General features: G+C 39.7%; 1 protein-coding gene across 17 annotated transcripts in view; it reads left to right on the top strand.

Annotated features, from left to right (window-relative positions):
• The window catches only part of ARPP21 (cAMP regulated phosphoprotein 21), a 184832-nt gene that overhangs the window by 116093 nt on the left and 48248 nt on the right, over window positions 1–20491 (top strand). For 13 of the 17 annotated variants that reach the window (XR_009462546.1, XM_059728706.1, XM_059728707.1 and 10 more), the window contains 3 exons: window positions 1727–1831; window positions 6103–6363; window positions 15206–15332. Coding sequence is in view for 16 of the 17 variants with exons in the window: in XM_059728706.1 (XP_059584689.1) it covers window positions 1727–1831; window positions 6103–6363; window positions 15206–15332 (493 nt within the window). In the remaining variant the exon portion in view is untranslated. The remainder of the gene's footprint in view (window positions 1–1726; window positions 1832–6102; window positions 6364–15205; window positions 15333–20491) is intronic. The other 4 variants (XM_059728720.1, XM_059728717.1, XM_059728714.1 and 1 more) reach the window with 1 other exon arrangement.

The raw sequence follows: 20491 nt of genomic DNA, 5'->3' as shown, positions 1-20491 counted from the left end.
TCCATAGAAAGGTCCCTGCAGCTTAAGGCTCTTTGAACTTTTCTCTGTACATTACACCAAGGTGGCTGACCCTGAGTGTGCTTACCTGCTTCCAGCACATGGTTTCTATGCTATGCAGCAAGCCATCCTGTACATTGTTGTACAGTACTATGATGTATGGTATATAGTCTGAGTGATCCAGGTCTGCACATGGAGAATACCTCTACATTCTGCTCCCAGGTTACCCCATATAAACCCAGAAACCAATTAAGTTATTTTTGGTTTTACCAGGAACAGATTTTGTCTCAATGGCTAAAACTGCATGATTCAGAACTTACAGCCTGAATAGTTTTTTAACAGCAAGGGCAAGATATTACCAAACTTGTATATGCCTCATGCAAATGAGAGAAATAGCTTCAGTGAAGTTTCTCTACAGAGTCTTTCTTTCTTTTACCTAAATTTATCCCCCAAATTAGCTAGATAATCACAACTTTGGTGGTCATGTTTTAAGCCATCGTTTCTGAGAGCTGTATTCCATGTTTCTCCAACTCTGACAAAGCTCTGAATGAAATCAATCATTATTAAAGAAACATTCAAATATATGCTCATGCAGTGTTTTCTTTCCTCATTATCTTTGTGTGAATTATATGTGGTTCTACATTTCAGCATTTTAGTACACCAGTAATCAGGAAATAATTATGGTTTTGTTTTAGCTCCTTATTAGGGCTGTCAATTAATCTGCATTAACGTGAGTGATTAATGCAAATACCAGTTAACGCGTTAATTGTGCACATGGTTTTGGAACCCGTACCCAAGCCACCCTGTATCGCCTCGCTGCTGCCATCACCGCAACCTGCAGACCACCCCACAGGGCAGCATTGGCGGTACAGAGGAGCTGCAGGGCACCCCGGCATGGGCTCTGGGTGGCTGCAGCAGAAAAGGCCCAGTAGCGTTGAGGGGGAAAGGTCACTTTTCCCCTGCATTCAGCAACAACTTTGGGCCGGTGGCACCACCTGCCTCCACCAGGCTTCCCCGCTACTTATGCACCACTGCTGCAGCTGCCTGGGGTAAGTGCCATGCCCTGCCCTCCTTCCATTTCTCCTTCCCTCCTTCAGCCGAGATCCCACCCCCCAGCTGTAGCACTGTAGCCCCTGTACCAGCCAAGCTCTATGATCTCCATATGGGCCAAATTTGGGGGTGAGGGATGGTGGGGCTATGGATTGGGAGTGAGGGGAACTGGCAGAACCTGGGGGGGTAAAGGATTGTGGGTCAGAAGTGAGGGGCACCGGCAGAGCCAGGAGTCTGTGGGTACTCTACAGTTTGTATTCTGTGTCGTAATTGACATCAATTTATTTGAAAATATATGAAAAAGTCTAAATTTTTTTATAAAAAATGGGATCCTATTATTGTTTAACTGTGCAATTAAAATTGCAATCAATCACAACTATCGTTTTATATCGCAATTAATTGCAGTTCATTTTTTTAAAATCGTTTGACAGCCCTGCTTCTTATTGACTTTGTAGTCTGTTTGTCACTGAAAAAACCCCAACAAAGAATCGTGAAATGTAGGGGTTAAAATGCAAGTATAGAGTTACAGTAACTAGCTTCTTGGGCTCCACTAGAAAATGACTGGCTCACCTGTTTTGTGAGGGCATTGTTTGAGATCTTAATTCTCGGAAATTGTTTTTTGTTATTTGTCTAATTGGTGAATTTCAATTACTGTATCTCATTCTGTTTTATTTTGCAGCCTGTTCAGGCTATGCAGCCATCTTCCCAGTCAGTCCAATACCCAGCAGTTTCTTATCCTCCTCAGCATCTCTTGCCAGTTTCTCCAACGCAGCAATTTTCTGTGGTACTACATTTTTTTTTTTTTTTTTTTTAATATCTGTTCTTGGTGGGAGGTTGTGTGTGAGAGGTAATTTTGTGTGTTTGTGGGGAGGGAGATTGTCAGTATAGGGAAATGCGGGTTATCCCATGGGAAGGTGTATTTTGGAAATCTTTTACTCAACACTTTTGGAACTGTTTGGCTTTTGCCAACAAAATCAGTGAAAATGGTAAGAGACTTTGAGATATGCTTTATGCTGAATCTATATAAATTATTGTAACGCTTTTTGTACTCTGAATCCACTGCCTGGACTTATTCCATGATCTTACAGCATATAGATAACCAGATATTTGTGAAAGAGCTGTAGGCCTAGGGGCATGTGGTATACTACAAATCATGAGAAAGCACTAATGGGCATGTAGAATAAAATTAATACAGTAACCCTCTGGAGAATCTGGCATGGTGCTTAACGGGCTAATATTTTGTTACTGTAGAATGAAGCTGGTATCTTAATAGGCAGTACAGGACTTTTCTTTTGGGTTCTGTCTTCCTCTGGAATTCTTATTTGCAACTGATGCCCTCAAGCTACAGATGTTGCCACACCATACTATAATATGCAAACAGAACTGAAGATGCTAGAGGTGCACCGATACATTGGTCCAGTATCGTATCGGTACTGATATAAAGAAAATTGATCGTATCGGAAATCAACCTGCTGTGGCTGATCATTTGACCAATAAATACCCGTGTGTGTGCAGCGCAGCACATAGGCAGCAAGGAGAACAGCCTGGCAGGTTGAAGAGCTGAGTACAGCTGGTAAGTGTGGTGTGGTTGAAGGGGAGGGGGGAGAGAAGAGGCTTGGGGGGCAGATCAAGGTCCCCATGGTGAGGGAGGAGTGGAGCAGGGGCTGGGGCAAGCACTGCCCAGCCAAGTCAGGGTGGACATGGGATGTAGCCATGGCTCATCTGGGGGGTGCAGGGGGAGGGAATCAGCTCCCGCTGCTGTGCGCTGCTCGTCCAGGAGCTGTTCATCTGGTGGCTCCTGCCGCTGCTCCTGCAACTTGCCTGGGAGGGCATGGGGGAGCGTGTGCCCCCAGATCTACGCGGGGCAGGGCGCGCTGGAGCTGGGCCTGTGCAGGGCTCTTCCTGGCCTGCCCCATCCCTCCCTGTGCGGATCCAGGGGCACATGCCCTCTCCCCATACCCTCCTGGATGAGCAGCGGGAGCAGCGGCAAAGCCGCCAGATGAGCAGGTGAACACAAGACCAGCAGCTCCCAAACAAGTGGTGTACAGCGATGGGAGCTTCCTCCCTCCCTCCCCCCTGCACCTCCCAGATGAGCCACAGCTCCATCCCATGCCCACCTTGCCCCAGCTGGACAGTGCTTGCCCCAGCTCCTGCTCCGGCCCCACTTCTCCCTCACTGCAGGGGCCTTGGTCTGCCCCCCACCATGCCCCTTCCTTCCCCCTCTCCCCTTCCACCACACCAGACTTACCAGCTGCACTCAGTTCTCCAAGCTGCTGGGCTGGTATCAGAAATTGGATCGGTATCAGTCAATATGCCTCCTTAAAATCGGCTATCAGTATCAGCCCCGATTATCTCTATTGGTGCACCCCTAGAAGGTGCCTTTTGAGCCAAAATAGAACTACCAACATTTAGAAGAAAGGCTCTGCATTTAGTGGATCCAAGAGTGGCATATTCTTTCAAGCCATGTATCCTAGAAACTAAAACTGTTGTCATGCAAAGCCAAATGGTTAATTTATTAACTAAATTTCACTTTCATTGTGAATTCTTGTGCATTTTCCTTAGATGTGTTGTTATTAATTTGTATTATTGTAGGGACTACTAGCCCTCACCATGGATTAGGACCCCATTTGTGCAATCACAAACAAAAAGACAGTCTCTTCCCCAAGGAACTTATGATCTATGCTCTTGTTCTCAATGATTTCCAATCACGTGAATGGAAGCTATGAATGCTTAGCATTTTTGGAAATCAGGCAACTTACCTAGGTACCTGTCTTTAGGCTAGCATTAACTTGAAAGGGACTACACAATTTGCACAAGCTGAGGATCTGGCCCAGAGTTTTGAAAAATGTTGGTTCATGGTGTTTTGTTCACAAAGAGAATATAGATTTAAACTTTAAGCATGATGTGTCCACATCTGGAGTAATGAGTTCAGCTCTGGTCTCTGTGTCTCAAAAAGGATGTAGTAGAATTATGCCCCAGCTACTTGTTACATATATTACACAGTTAACTGGTTAATTGCACAATACATTTAGACTAGCTACATGTGCAAAGTAAAACAGACCACAGGTTCAAAATAATTATTACACAATTAACTGGTCAATTGCACAATAAATGTAGACTGACCACATATGCAAAGAAATTATTACGGAATAAAAATTACTATCCAGCTATAATGAGAGCCAACCAGCTATAAAGTTAGTGCTTGAAAATGTGTAACAACTGTATAGCTGGTTTCTATCCAGCTTTAATTTGAATGTGTAGCCTCTCCCTTCCCCCCCAGGTAGAGAGAAGGACAGTCAAGTTGGTCAGAGCCATATTGCTCCTGCCATACCAGGAGAAACTAAAAAAGCCAGGATGTTTCAGTTTGGAAAGGAGAAGCCTGAGAGGGGATATGATGGAGGTTGATAAAACCATGAAGAGTGTGGGCAAAGTGAACAGGGAACTGTTATTCACCATGTCCCAGAATACAAAGACTAGGGGGGATCCACTGAAATTAGCAGGAGATGGGTTTAAAACTAACAAATGAAAGTACTTTTTCATTTAGTGCATAGTTAATTTCTAAAACTCATAACCACAGGAGGTTGTGCAGGCAGATAGGATAGCTAGGTTCAAAAAGAGCCTAGGCAGATTCGTGTGTGATAGATCCATTAATAGCTAATAAACAAAACAGTCAGGGGTGTGTCCTCTGGCACCGTTAAACCAACGATGGTTGATGCCAGGGAGAGTGTGACAGGGATTGGATTACACTAGTCATGTTCTGTCCGTACGCTCTCCTTTAAAACATCCACAGCTGCCACTGTCAGAGACTGGGCTAGATGTCTGACCTAGTATGACATTTCATATGTTCTTATGAGATTTCTGGCTCAACTGCACATTTAGAAATTGACTTTTTAGAAATAGTCTGTATGTATTCATTTAAACTCACTTTTTTTTTCCCCAAAATCCCTGCCAGTAAATATGTTGACTGTTTTTGGGAAATGACACAATAGTAAAATTAACACAATGAAATTAATCCATTTAAAATTAATATGAATATATATCAATATCTGAATTCAGTGTGTTTGTCTCTTTTGGTCAAAGTGAAATGAGCAAAGGGACAAATTTTCATGTTTATGTACCTATAGTATAGTTGTATTTCTAGAGAATGTGGTGTTTGAATGGAGGTTCTTTCTGGATAGTTATATCTGGAATACAAGCATGTATTAAGACAAATGGACCTACATGTGCAGACAGAGACATGTGAAGATATAAGGACAATAGTAGAGTCTTCTTGAAAACAGTAGGACCCTGGACAGACATAAATACCCACTCAGATCTCTTTGTGAGACTGAGGTCTAGACCTGTATATGGATTGTGGATGAAGCTTGGCCCTAATGACTTCATTTCCATTGACTTAATTTGGGGTCATATTTTATATGTTCACTTTGGTATACTGGTCCCTGCCCCAGCTGGATTTTGTCTCCTAAACCACTAAAATGCACATCTCATCACCTGCATAAAACATCTTTCAACAGTAGCTGGAGGCATAACTATTTTTGTCTAATACTGTATTAAATATATGGGCTAAGGTTTTCAAAAGTATCTAAAGGTAGTGAGGCACTTATTTAAATCTCACTGAATTTCTCTTGGAACGTTTGGTAAATCCTTGCTATGCTCTGTAGAGTGTTTTGCTTAAGGGATTCTGTGCAGGTGACTGGCCCATGCTTGTAAAGTAGGTTTCATGCCCTTTATGTTTAAAACATCTGAATTTGGAAACTGTGAAGCTCACTAGCCTTTAGAGATAAAGGGAACGTCAAAGGATTCTAAACAATAAGTTGCTTTTTTATCACATGGAATAGTTTATCTTATGGTCTAGAAGCATTTGTCAAAAGGTTGGCAGCATATGTGCATTTTTTTAAATTCTTTCTTCTTGTTGTGGATTACCCTGAGTTATTTAGTATGTGAATTTCTCTTGCGTCTTGTGAACGTATTTGAATCTGGCTTTTTGTTTTTCAAATGTCTACTGCAGAGAGCTACTGCAGAGTTTATCATTTTCCACTGACTTTTGCCCCACAGCGAGATGACATGACAACACAGTTTAACCAGATGAGCTTAAGTCGTCAGTCATCAGGAGACAACCCCGAGTCGCCTTCAGGTCCTGTCTACCCATCGCCTATTATACAGCAGTCTGCTCAGCAGACTGGTTACATCATGGCTTCTCCAGGTCAGCAGCTTCCCCCAGGAGGATTTACAAGTTCAGGTCCACCAGTATCTCAACAAGTACTGCAGCCTCCACCACCACCACAGGGCTATGTACAACAGCCACCGCCTGCTCAGGTAAGTAGGATTTTTCTCTCTCTGCTAGCAATTTGGCACCTCATATCAAAGGCAAGGACCTTTCTATAATACCCTGAAGGGAACATGAAGAACAGAGGCTTGTATAACTGGAGAATATTTTCTCAAGTAAATCACATTTAAAGCGTATCAGAGTCATAAGCAACGGGAAGTTTATATCATTTCTACTATTTCCTGGATTATAACAGCTCCTCCCCTCCTCCTTCCCTGTTACCCTCCCCACCATATGTTTGTGCTCCAGGATGCATCTGCACATGAATATGAAGGCGGAAGTTGCACAATTATTGCTAGTCCCCTTTTTCCTCTGTGTGTGTGCACACTGAGTGACACACACACTAGCTCGGATAGCCATTAATCATATTTAATTGACTTGAACATGTGAGATGTTGCAGATCAGTAATTTTTACTGTCTTCCTGAACACTGATTAAGTTTTACTGTTCATGACCAAACATCCTGGGATGTCTCCTGGGTATCCTCACAGAATATTGAAAGTGATTACTGTCATGAAACAAAACGCACAGGTGATTTTCTTGCCAATTTTCATGGTATACATTTTAAAGTCAGATTTCCAACTATAGTGAGCTGCATTTAACAGTGCTGCTTAAAGTGTAGAAATGCCATTAATTGCTTTTTAAATTTATTTTCATTTTATCCTGTAGAAATGCAAGTGTTAAAAAAAATTATTTTCAAATCCGTTACATGTTTTAACCTGCAGTTTTATTTCTGCTCGAATTACTCATTGATAATATATCTATAATTGTCTCTGTTGTTGTGTCTCTGCATTGTTGTAATAATAAAGATTCTGGACTGTTAAAATGTTTTTAGTAGCCCAGAAAAACCAGTGCCTCATTATTTTACTAATTAATTGTAAAGAAAATTAGAAGGTAGGCACTGTTTATGCCGGATCAAATGCAACGGCTGGCACATGTTCGTAAATCTTGATATAATGTAAGTAATTTTTCTGAGCAGAAAGCTTGTAAAAAATATTAGAGCTAGGCAAAATACAAGTTTGCTGTCCTCACACAAAATTAGCTTCTTTTCAGATAGCAATATCTCTGCAAAAGGGACTTGTAAATGATTGTTTTTATAGAAAGCATGAAAAGTGATAATTTACAAGTGCCAAGATTTGTCAAATGCCAAAATGGAGGCTTTTGAATTTTAAAATAAATTCCATAAAAATTGTAATGCCTTTTTTCTCCTTCTACACCTTATTTACTCTCCAAGTACATCATCTAAATGACAAAGAACCACATTCCAAACTGTCCAGTCGTCTCTTCCTTTATTTATCACCTGCTTTCCTTAACATTTCCAGGCATTGTTTAATCAAACTTCACAACACTTGAAATGAGCCAGACAAATAGGAGCATTTCTCTTCTATAAATTGAACCTCAGAGAAGCTAAGTGATATGCTTCAGAGCTGTGCAGTGAATCCATTTGAGAACCAGGATCAGACAACATTTCTCATGTCAAAAAAGCTTGTGTCATCTCTACTAGACCACAGTGTGCTCCCCAGCAAGTCACATGACCTTTCTAATCCTAAATTTCTGAATATGTGAAATAGGGATAATACTACTTACTCCCTTGATACGTATGGTGGCTGTGATCATTATAAACCTTTTTTTTATTTCACCAGTGATAAAAGTCATTACTGGTATTTCAAAGTTCCTGGAGCTGAGCAGAAATAGTAGAAGGATCAGGATGCTTCATTTTTATAAATTAACCTCAGGATTTTGTGTCAGGAGACCCGAGTTCTAATTCTGTTTTTGATTTGACTTGCTGTCTGGTGTTGTGCTTGTCATTAAACTTCTGAGCTTTACCTTCCCTGTAAATGACTTGGAGGTGCTAGCACTTACCTCACCAGGGCACTGAAAGATACAGTTAAATAACAAGTGTAAAATGTTATATAATACCGCATAATCAGTGATGGATTCATCCAGATCCAGTCCAAACAAAGTGCGGCATTTTCCGCAGTGCATCTGCCTTTCTGCCATGCCACTTCTCTCCAGTTCCCATGGTGAGCCTAAGCATTCTTTACTGTTGTCCCTTTGTTGGGTGTTTGGAGCCTAGTGTGTTTGTGAACCCATACTGCATTGTTGAGCTCCTCTTTAATCCAAATGTATTCAGAATTGTGGAGAATATGTGAGGAAGATGTTCTTGGCTCACAAAGTTTTGCTCATTTCTCCTAGAGGTTGAGAAGAGGGCAGATAGCAAAAGCACCAGCAACGTTTCCTCTCTGGATTTTTTCCCCCTCTTCCAATTTTCTCTTCCCCAGTTCTGAAGACGTGCTAATCCCCTACAGACTTGACATGGTCAAAAAAGACAGGAGAAAGCTATCTATTTTGCTTGCATCAGTCTCAGTCCCTGTACTGTGTCTTCACTTCTCACTTTACCTTGGGTCGTTGGGATAGCAAGCAGTTATGTTTCAGTGCAGTCAGCCTTCTAAGCAGCCTTTAGACCCCTCTGAACATTCAGTATCTTTAGTTTGTCACTCCTTCAGGGGATCCCATCCCCACCCCAAAATACCAAACCCTCAAGCCACTTTGAGAGGGAAGGGAGCACTGCACATTTTGCTTTTCGGGAAAGACCAAATATTGAAATCTCTATAACAGTTGTTGCTGAAAGAATCTCCTCCTTCACCCCTCACTATCCTTCTACAACCCTGGCATCTGCCTGGACTGCCTGAAGGCCTCTGTGGCACAAATTACCTGGGTCAGGATTTGTCCCGTTTTGCTTCCCTACCATATGCATGTGGTGCCTTCCTAGCTATTGTTGTCTATTCTATGAAGTCATTTCTTCAAGAAGTTTTAAGATGTGAATTGGTGATCTAGGGAGAAAATATTTGTTCTTCTGGTATAGAAGGAAAGAGAGAGAGAGAAAAACTAAACAAGCAGTTAAAGATGTGTATGCATACAAAGCATGATGATGCAATAATCAATGCAATGCAATCAATGTAAAAGCACTTTTAAATTGTAGCACTTGCTATTGAATTTATATAAGTAAAACAGAGGTTTGACTCTGAATGGCTGATTAGTTCCTGTAAATGCAGTGGTGGCTGGATTTCTAGAAGATTAGCTCTGGTATAATAAATGCCATTGGAATATAGGAAGGCAATGAAAATTTGGGAGCAGGTCCAGCAAGTGCAAATGTCTATCTGGTGAAAGAAATAAGCTGTCTAAACCTTCAAGCCTAAAGATCTCTTGCACTAAAATATTAAATGATATATTAAAATTTCATTAAAGCTAGCTTTACTGCTGCTTTCCAAGGCCCCCATTCCCACTCTTCATCAAAGTAGGAAGAGACAGATTTTAAATAGAGATGTCTAAGAGGGGAAACACTTATTCTTATTCCTTCCTCACTGTATATTCTCAGTCTAAAAACAGACTTATTATTTAGTAACCCAAAAACAATTATGTCCAGCCTTTCACTTTTGTGCCATCCTGTGAGAAACAGGCCATTTGGTAAGAGCTGTGTGTAATGATTTGCCTTTGCTTTTCACCTTACTAGTGACAAATTCCTACTTTTCTTTCCATATCACAAAAAATAGCTTGTCTATCCATTCAATGCTTTCTTTTCAGTGCTGACTGCCATTCTTTAGTTCTTCTTGCACAAGCATCCCAGTAAAGGACTAGATTGACATGTTTAGTGAGTATGTCAGTAGTACCTCTCTCTGGCCCCTCACTAAAGGCATAATCATCTCTTCTGCTGGCATCATTTTGGCAGTGAGTGAAGGGAATGTGCTCCTGCCTCCACAACATCATCCCTCATAGAAGTAGGAGTATAAGATTAACGGATGAAGAGGACATAAGGTTTAGGTGATGGTATTGCTCCACACACTCATGGATCCTCTCTGCAGGTTAGCGGGGAGTCTAATTTAAGTTGGTTTTCTTTGCTGTGGAAGTTCCTTGAAAGGTGATCACCAGAAACTAAAAAGTTTGCTCATACCATGCTTCCTATAGGATCAGTACTGTCAGGGAAGCCAAGGGGTAACCTAGAAGTGGGAACTCTTCAGGCAAGCACAAGTTTTCATGTACACCTCTTATCATCCCACACAAAGGACACTGACATGGATCACTATTGTTCTGCCCTTAACATGGGAGTATCCTCTAAATTTCTAAATCAAGACCTAGTCAAGACAATGCAGTGACTGGGAAGAATATGAGTTTCAGAAAATCTTACTAGCTCAGTGCAGATCCTGCAGACTGACTTTTTTTTTAAAGTAACTGTCATTAGTGATAATGAGAGTTGCACAGATTTCTTGAGAGAATTTATATATTCATTTTTGGTTCATCCTCAGTGGAAGCATTGCAACTGATTTTATTATCAGTCTAGATAGAGTTGTAAAATCAACCCTGACCAAAATTGTTGACAAGATGTGGAGGACAGTATGAGAACTTGCATGAGAACAGAATCAAGTTGTTAATTGATACAGAGAGTGATAGAAGATAGTCATAAAAGTAATAAGTGAGTGTTATAACATTTATTCTCTGTAGAATGAAGAAATAAACAGCATCTCTTCAAATTTGGGGAAGGCTATCTTTGAGGTAGTCTGAGAAAGATCCTGGGTGATGATAAAATAGTGAACTACAGATGAATGGAGCAAAATAGCTATTGCTATTGTCAGACTGTTATTTCCTACTGTAGAGATGGATATCACATAAAATGGGAATAATAATAACAGCAATTATAATAATGGCCCGTGTGTCTATGCAATGTAATGCGCAGTTCTGGAGCAATTTAGGATAACGCTAAAGAAGCTAAAGAAAACACTATAGGGAAAACAAGTGGTATCCGTGATTCTGTGAACGCCATTATTCACTAAAGTATTACCATAGTGGATAACTCTCCATTTGGGTCAGGGAAGTATGTCTGTAAGCTGAAGGAGAGCTGTACTGAAGACAAATTAAAGTATGCCTGACAAGATCACTAAATCATTGAGCCTACTTTAACCCATCTCTATATTCTACATCAAGCCATTTTTTATGTCTAGTCTCTTAACAAAAATATCTATTCTTAGCAAGTCATGCATGCCTGATTACCACCAAATTCATCCATTAATCTCCCTAAATTAAATGATTTTCCACCTAATATTCCATACCACTAACAAGATTTTTCAAACTGATAGATAGCTGCACTGATAAGCCACTAAATAGAGTACATAATAAATGTATTCAGTTCCACTGCATTAAAAAAATCCCTCTGGCTAACTGTAGATAAAATCTCAGTCTGTTTTATGTGCTTTTTCCACTTAGTGCATATTTACACATTACTTTGAAAGTGTAAATTGTTATTTATGTGCTAAATGCTATAGCAGTTATGACCTAAGCTGAACAAATACAACTACAAATTTCATTTCAAAACCTAAATTGTTTCGGCTTCATTTTAATTTAATACCTACACACTCTCCTTGCCATGAATAATGGCAAGCATCAATCCATATTATTCTCTACTTTTTAATGCCTAAGTGGCTTGTCTGCAGAGAGAGACAGGAAAGTTTAGAAAGATCAATTCAATTAAAGCTTTAAAAAATGCTTAAACTACAGTGAGCTAAGGCACCTTTGCTCCTGAATGAGGATTTCACTTAGACTCACCACGCTTAAATTCATATACATCAACTTTACACTTTCAGTTGATTCCCTGATAACTTTCCTGAATATCCCTAAATGGACAGCTGTTTTTGTAATATGGTCTCTTTTACCTCACTAAATTTACCATGCTGTAGTAAATCCAAACCATTTAAACTGAAATCTTTGACTCCAATCAATTATGCAAACTTTTTTTACATGTGATGATTCTTCTCTGACCACCATCATTCTGTAGTTTTATATAATGGCCTTTGCTAGTGTTGTGCTCTTTGGAGATAAAGATAAGTAGGTAGTTCAGAGACAGGCTATAGTTTCTCTTTATTATACAGAGATGGAACAACTGAAAACATTTTCTAATTAAAGCACTCAGGCCAGATCCAGATGTGCAGGCACGGGCGGTTTGTGGCACTGCAATCCTCTTTATGGTGCTACAAACTGCATGCCTTGCATGTTACATCATGCATAGCACTGTTAATTTGCAGCATCAGGACAATATTTGCTACTGGAGTTTTCTGGTAGCAAAAAAGAAAAGAAAAAAAAAGTTTAAAAAAGTGGTGCGAAGCACATCAAGTGACGTTTGCTGGGACAAATGTGGAGACAGCCCTTGGCTGCCTGCTCCCCTGTCTCCGCACACTGTGGAGCCCCCATGCTGCGGCATCCTGCACTCCAGCCAGCCACTAAGCAGCTGGCTGGGGCACAGTGTGCCTTGAGATGGGGCAGCAGGCAGCCCTGGGGTACCTGCTAACCCCATAGTGAGGTACCCCCCACTGCCTGCCCCAGCCAGTCCTCCCTGCAGCACATGGAGCAGTGGGACAATGTGTCCTGCTGCAAAGCACATGAGCAGAGGTGCGAACTACGGCAGAGAGCAGTGGCACAAATTTGTGCCGCTACTATTTGTGCTGCTGCAGTTGCACATCTGTGCTCATGTGGACACAGCCTCGGAGTTTACTTTCATTTGAATGACTTGGAGAAACTGTACCTGAGCAAACAAAGCAATGGATACTTGCACTGATTGAAAATCCTTGAAGGGCAGACAAAGATTTGATATCCGATCCTGCAAAGTCTGCCTAGAGTTCTCCCTTCATCTACTTCTCTCACTCCAGTTTTGCTGATCCTGGCTCTCCTTTCTTCTTAGTTATCACTTCTATCCTCTCCCCATTTTTCTGTCCTTGGCTTATCTTCCTAAAACTGTGTTCTGCCCTCACCTTCCTCTTTATAGTTATTCCTGTTCTTTCTCTGGCAGTTAACCTCATTTTGTGAAGATTTGTCCACTGTAAAACATACTGTGATAGCTTTTCTCCAGAGTTGCAAAAAATATTATCAAGAAGTGTTAGCATACTTTAAAATAAGTATGAGCTAGATAGGTTTCATTAGATGCTTTCAATCACATTTTCATCTGCCAGCATGGTACTATACATCTCTGCAACTTAGCACTTTTTCACTTAATAGTTCTGTAGCGATAAAGAGCTTTTTATCTAAGATTGTATCCTGATTTTTAAGGAATTGTGTTGGCTGCTGTAACATTTCAGTCTCTTATGGACAGATTCTATTACCCTTACTCTCAACCAGTAATACTTTACCTTAAAAGTAGTCCAGTGAACTCAAGAAGGACTGCTCAGGGAGTAAAGTACCACTCAGTCTGAATAAAGTCTAGCCTGTATTTCGTTGTTATTGTAAAAAAATGCAAAGCTTTGTGTGTCCCTCATAATAAACTAAGTATTATTTCCAAAACAAAAGAATCACAGTAATTTTTCAACTACACGCCTACATTGCAGATTATACAAAAGCAACCAGGAAAGTTCCTTCAAAGATCTTGAACTGGTATTCCTGTGTATATTTTATATTCTATCCTCCCAAAGTCTACCAGGTAACTGCAGTCAGTTCAGCTGAAAATGGATATTTTGAGTGTTGTGGAACTTACTAAGGGTCATCTCAAACTGTTTAAGCTCAAATGCTTCTGTAATGATGATATAGTGTATACAGGAAAAGTCACTGTATTCAATTGCTCTCAGACTTTCATTTTCATCTGTGTGGGTGAGGTGGTTCAGTCTTTAAGAAAAGAAAGGAAAATAGCAGCTAGAAAAAAATGGCTGACTCAGTACCTACTACAGGGAATTACAAAAAGAAAACTATGAATCTCTGTTTGGTCGACAATATATTCATTTCAAATATCTTAGTATCTTTAAATGGAGAGATTCATGCAATTGAAAACTTACTCGTTAAAGAGTGGTGATAAGTTAGCAATAGAGACTGTTCCTTGAGTGCAAATATGCTCTCAGACGCATACATTTTGACTCTCAGCTTCCCATTTTCCTAGAATGTATTTCATTTTACTGCAGAGAGTCTCCATTTATACTTTAGGAAGCTGGTAATTCTGTAACCCTTGGCCTCCACCAAATGGGTGTAACTTTTACATGTAGAAGTAGCCTGTTTACAGGTCATTGAAGTGCACTGGATGCAGGGCTCCACTGTTCCTTTAACTATGGCATGGGAAGAAGGTGACGTGATCAAAACCATACTCCAGCTGTCTTTATCCCCAGGTGGCTCCTGGTACTCATTGGATAGGAGGCTGGGTGGGTCTCAGGGCCAGGGTAGAAGTGGAAACAATACACAAAAACCCACCACCCTCATTTAAGATTGACCTGGAATAACATGATTGTTCAGTCTGTAGCGAGTCACCCTCCCAACTGAGCTACACAGCTCCCCAACTTTACATGTAGCCTACACAATTCTTTAAAAAGCTGTGCTTTTTGCTTTTGTATGACATTAAATTAGATGAGAACCAAGACATTCCGTTTTTTAATAATAACATTTTGATGTGTTTCTCTTTTCATTTAGGTTTTTTTTTCCCCATCATACAAGCTAATGTTATCCTATCCTTGATACACTGATAACCAGAGAGTGGTGACATTGAAAAGCTGCCCCAGTGCTTGAGCCTTGCGCCTCATTCTGGGCTTGCACCAGAGATCAACCCCAATCACCCCAGCTATAAATAAGTACCTGGGTTTACATGCCAGTGGCCTTAACCACACTTGCCTGATCGGTCAGTGGACGTGCAGAGAAATCTCTGACATCAATGATCACATTACAGAAGGGAAAGCTAACACTGAGCAGCAGTGTTTGAAAATATACTAAGCCAAATTTTCTTTTGATTACTGTAAAACATGTCTCTTTGTATTTTTGGTATGTCCATGATTTCTATTGTAAGAAATTAGTTAGCTGATGTTTTTGCTTTCTGCAGATGCCAGTGTATTATTACCCATCTGGTCAATACGCTACCTCAGCAACTCAGCAGTACAGACCCATTGCCTCAGTTCAGTACAATGCACAGCGGAGTCAACAAATACCACAGACTGCACAGCAAGCAGGTATTTGCATCTGTTATTCTTTTCTTTGGTAGTTCATGTTGCTTTTACTGATGAATCTGTTGATGATATTTTTGGGGGCTTCAAAATGCTAGAATTGGAAATTTGCCTTTTTAAGTATGTTGCAACAGTTTGTGCTAGGAAGTCAAAGATGGAAAAGGTGAGCGCATTATAGCGCTGTCATCTTGTAACCAGCATATGCCATGTGCTTACAACATTAATACTTTAAACAGTGGACCTGAAGTAGGGCAAGTAGTATGGTCTTCCATATTTCATTTTAAAGCCAAATGTTACAAATAATTTCCTTCATCCTATGAGCTCTGTAAACATTTTTAAAACAAGAAACCAGCAGTGGAAGTGTTCACAGAGTATTGTGCTCTACGTAGTTGAAAGTATATCAGTTATAGGAAACCAACCAGTGGAATTGCAGTACCTTGCTAATACTCCACTATTTCCCGTCCTTCTTTTGAGCTGGGTTTCAAGAACACTGCAGGCAAATAGGTGACCTACGGTACCCACTTGGATTAGGTTCTTGTAATGTGCAGTTGGAAGGGGGGCCGTTACACTGTAAGAGAGTGAGTAGCAGGTCTCACAGTGAACCGGTCTCTTTTCCTACTGTGTCGTGTCACCCCTAATTAAACCAGATTAAGTGGGAGACAGGCAGAGTGGGACTGATGTGTGTTGATTTATTTGTGCTGGTGAGAGGTTCATTGCATTCCTAATGAATAAACGGAGCTTCTGAAAAATCACTGATTGTCTGTTTCTCTGGTACAAACCTCCCCTGTGCCCTGTCTCAAACAAGTATTAACTATGGTAGGAGGGATTGTTTCCCTACAGGATATACAATTATAAATGTGCCAAGTAGGATGAAGCATTCTGTTTCTCTATACATTATTTATCGGGCTCCAGAACTATATATGGTTTGGTGGAATTTCCTACGAATTTTACAGCTTCTGGAAATATAGGTTCTCTGCTAAGTTTTTTTAAGATGAATGACTAGCACAGATCTGAGAGATGGAAAAGACCTATGGGGTCATTTAACCGTATCCCAATCTCTAAAATATGACTACTGATAAATTTGTTACACTTTGTGAGGTATTCAGAGAAACAAAGTCACTGAAGTTACTGCAAACGTCATTATAATTAATTTGAATGATCAATAACTTGTTTTAATGCCATCCTATATTCTAATAAAATTAGCACTGGTTTTTAGTCGGCATGGATGGTGGGTGACTATGTCTGATTTCTTCACTATGGATGAACATGTGACTGAGAGGGAGATGTAATACTTCACAAAGGCCATCTATCTTGTCTAATTTCTCTTGTCTTACAGTCTGGTACCATATATATTATTCACACACAGTAGGTCTTCAAATCAAAGTGCAAATTGAATTGCATGGAATTATCTGGGTCTGCTGGGTTGTTATAAAACCATATTTACTCTTACCAGTTAAATGGCCTACCAGTAATGTAAAAGTTGTGGTAAATAAAGTACACAAGGACTGTTTTGAAATTCCTCAGCAATTTTTTTTAGAAGAAACTCATCTCTCTGATCCTATAGATCTGATTTCCAAATGTAAAGATATACTGTAGCATAACAGGAATTACATTTGGTTACCACTTCAGAGGGGGAAAAGTCATACTTTTCCATATATTTTTCTGATTGCTTCCTTTTCCTGTATCCATAGATGAAGGAGTTTGAAAGAATTCTCAGTTGAGTCTAAAATTTCTTCCTTCAGTTGACCATCACTTTGAAATATTATTGTTACCTTTTGTACTAATGCTGCAACAGTGGCTCAATATTTTTGTATTGGTTGCATAAAACATTTACCTACAACTCAGCTCCTAAGACTTGCCTTCAGATTTGGCTCTTTTAGATGGATCCTAACAATAGGCTTGATTGCAGTGTTGCAAATTGATTCTTGGGAACCCAAAGTCCCATAGAAACTCATAAAGTCCTCACTGCTTCCTTGGTATCTCTCCTTTTCCTCTATCTACAGTCCCTTGGGCAGTCTAAACCTATGATCACTGATGTCAAAGGGGATTGCAGTAGCAGGGAGGCTGCTGTGTGGCATTATGCCCATCCCCTCTCCTGGAACTCCAGCATGATCCATCTGAGCAGAATCCTCTCTGCTTGGGGAAGCAGGGAGTATAATAAAAACCTATATTTTTTCTTTTGATTTCTATAACTGAGCCAGTTCATTTCCCCTGATGTCCATGCCATCTGATGGTAAATCTCAACATTACCTGTGTCATATAACCTGAATCAATATGGCTCTGTATCTTGCTATCAACTTACATTTTGAAATATCTTAAAATACCTCAAAGGAAGTAAGTAGGCAGTGACAGAAGCTTTTCTTCGGGGTTTTCTTTGCCACTAACTATATATATGTTTCTCATATTTTCCCTTATGCTCAGAGTCAGCAAATAAATGAGTACAGATTCAATTGATTATTCAGATTTTTCATGTCCTTTCACCTCCCATGGCATTTAGAAGTCACTAACTCTTCAGAATTTGTTTGATGGATATAAATGATGCTGGGTGAAACTAGCAAAATAAATTCACTCATTTTACAGCTGCCCACCAGACACTCAAACTGGGAGTGGGAGACTTCCCTGGATACCCATTCAACTATTTCAAGAATGTACACACAACTCTTTAATCCAAAACCGTTCTGGGTTGGTTACCTAGAAGTGCCAATCTAAAAGCAGGCTTCATGCAGCAGAGCAGGAGATTTACTTTCTAATGTACAAGTAAGAATAGCATGTGAGCAGACTGTGAAAGAGCTGTTGAGAACCAGGACAATTTGAATTAAAGACACGTAGAAAAGTAGTGGCAGCAGTAACGAGTGCAAGCTCAGGTTGTAGAAGAGTGGGCAATGGAAGCAAACATGAATGAAAAGGTAGTTGAAAAGATGATTTCTGAAATTGCTTCCCAGAAGAGTTATAATACCTGCAGCTGCTGCTGCTGGTGCTGCTGCTGAGAGAATTGCTGCAGTATAGATAGGCACATGGGAGCCCACGCTGTGGGGCTACAGCAGAAGAACTAATACAGCGGATTGAACAGGGAGACACTGTAAATCTTGGGAGCTCAAAGAATGTTTTATTAAAATAAGAAAGTTTACCAGTAAGACTTCAGAAGATTTCATAGCTCAGGCAAACTATTGAGGATCTATAGTTTTCCCACACTGCGTTGCAGAGGTCAGAGTTTGATCTAATGCCAACAATTTGTTTTCATTTTTCTTAGAAAAGGTCTCTTTATGAACGGAGCAATATTGATGACTTCTACAGCAAACAGCTAAAGTAAAATGTCAGTACAGCATCCTTAATGGCTAAGGGAGTCTGTATTCTCTCATGGTTCTGGAAAGAGAGTAATATGAAGTTAAAATGGCTCCAGGGCAGAAAAAAAGATGAGCTCATCTAAAATTAGATTAGGATCTGACAGCAATAAATCATTTGGTGAGAGGGGATGAGAGCTTTTAATTTTTTTAAAATTTTTTTCAAAGAGTGCTATCTTGTCTGAGAGAATAAGTGACCCATTTCTAGGAGGAGTCCATTTCACAGAAGATTTTACAGAGCAGCAGGGTAACCCTGCCTCTGAAATATTTTGTTGCATTTCATTTAAATAACTAATTGGCTGCTCTAGTTCATTACATTCCTCCTATGTCAGTGTTTAGGCCCAATCCTGCAAGGTGCAAAAACATTTGAAGTCATTGAAAGTCTTGTAATTAACTTAATGGGAGCAGGAACACGTCTGTAGCTGGTTCACTGTAGCATGCAGAATACATTTCAAATGGGTCATTAGGATTTACTTAATTTATTTTTTTCAGGGCCAATATGTCTGTTTAATTTTTTGTGCATGATGGAAAGAACATCTTTGAGCTTTTTAATGGAGCAATTTGTGTGTGTGTGGGGGGGGGGGGATGTTAATTTAAAAATTGGCATAAAAAACATAAACAGGTCTGGGTTCAAGTGAATGGTATATTATATGCCATGATAAAACATTTCTGAATTTTTTAAAATAGATTAAAGAACTTTTCAGACATATCTTAGTATTCCTTGAGGAGTTAACTACATTTTAGTTTCATTCTGGCCAGTGATCATTGACCACTTTTTAATTTTCTCTCATTCCACCATTATATCAAAAAAAAAATAGGTTGACCACTTGAACAAATAAATATTTCTGTTGTTACTCCATAGAAGGCCTCACTTCTTGACTGAGTTAAATGAAGAAGTATTTTTGCATTCCCATCAGACAGGACTCTATAAATTGTATCTCTGCCATCATCAGCAAGTATTTTATTATTTAATATTGGTCTCTGTGTTAGTAGTTTGGAAACATTTCATCTTAGTTCTTGTCCTTTAATGGAAAAGTAGACCTACATTCAGTAATGAGTTGCAACTTTACCACGACTGATGAAATCAGGAATAGGATATTTTATATTTTTTTTATCTCTGTATTTATGTTGTTGCTGTTGGTGATGATGGTAATAATGCCTAGCATTTTGAAAATGTTTTTCATCTTTAAAGTGATTTACAAATATGAACCAGTTAAGCCACCCAACCATTACTTTGAAGTAGGTAAGTATTATTTATTACATGCATTCATAGATGAAGATACTGAGATGGACAAGTTGCATGGTTTTCTCTGGTTTGGTGAATGTGCCCTATGCTCATATCATAAACATCCCAAGCATTTTTCAAGTGTGACAGAGCTTTGCTGTAGGACTTACTTTTATTTTCCTTTTTTTCTGGTGTATAGATTTACCTAGCAAATAGTTTGGTTCATTACCATCTTTCTCAGACACTTTGCTCTAAACAGTAACTAAACCATACAGTGTATGTCTTAGATCTATCATAAAGACAGTTTATGGAGCAAATTAGAGCTTGAGGAGTACCATACTGGCAAACCTTTGCAGAAACATAACATGTCCACAGAGATTAACACAGGCCTTGTACAGTTGGATTTTTGTTCTCTAATTCTACCTTACTAATGGTTTTAAGATTTCTTACATAGCTGAGAACTAAGAAATGTTTCCATTATGATTCATTTTAGTGCTCTGATCACATAAAGTAGCCAATTCCTATTCAAATCTCCCTGCATTACTCTGTGTTATCTTTCCCTTTTTCTTTTTTAATCATCTCTGCTTTTTCCTGAAAGC

This window comes from Alligator mississippiensis, chromosome 5 (genome assembly GCF_030867095.1).
Source record: "Alligator mississippiensis isolate rAllMis1 chromosome 5, rAllMis1, whole genome shotgun sequence".
Classification (NCBI taxonomy): domain Eukaryota; kingdom Metazoa; phylum Chordata; order Crocodylia; family Alligatoridae; genus Alligator; species Alligator mississippiensis.
Note: the sequence above shows the minus strand (reverse complement) of the source record. Positions and strands in the feature narration are given on the sequence as shown.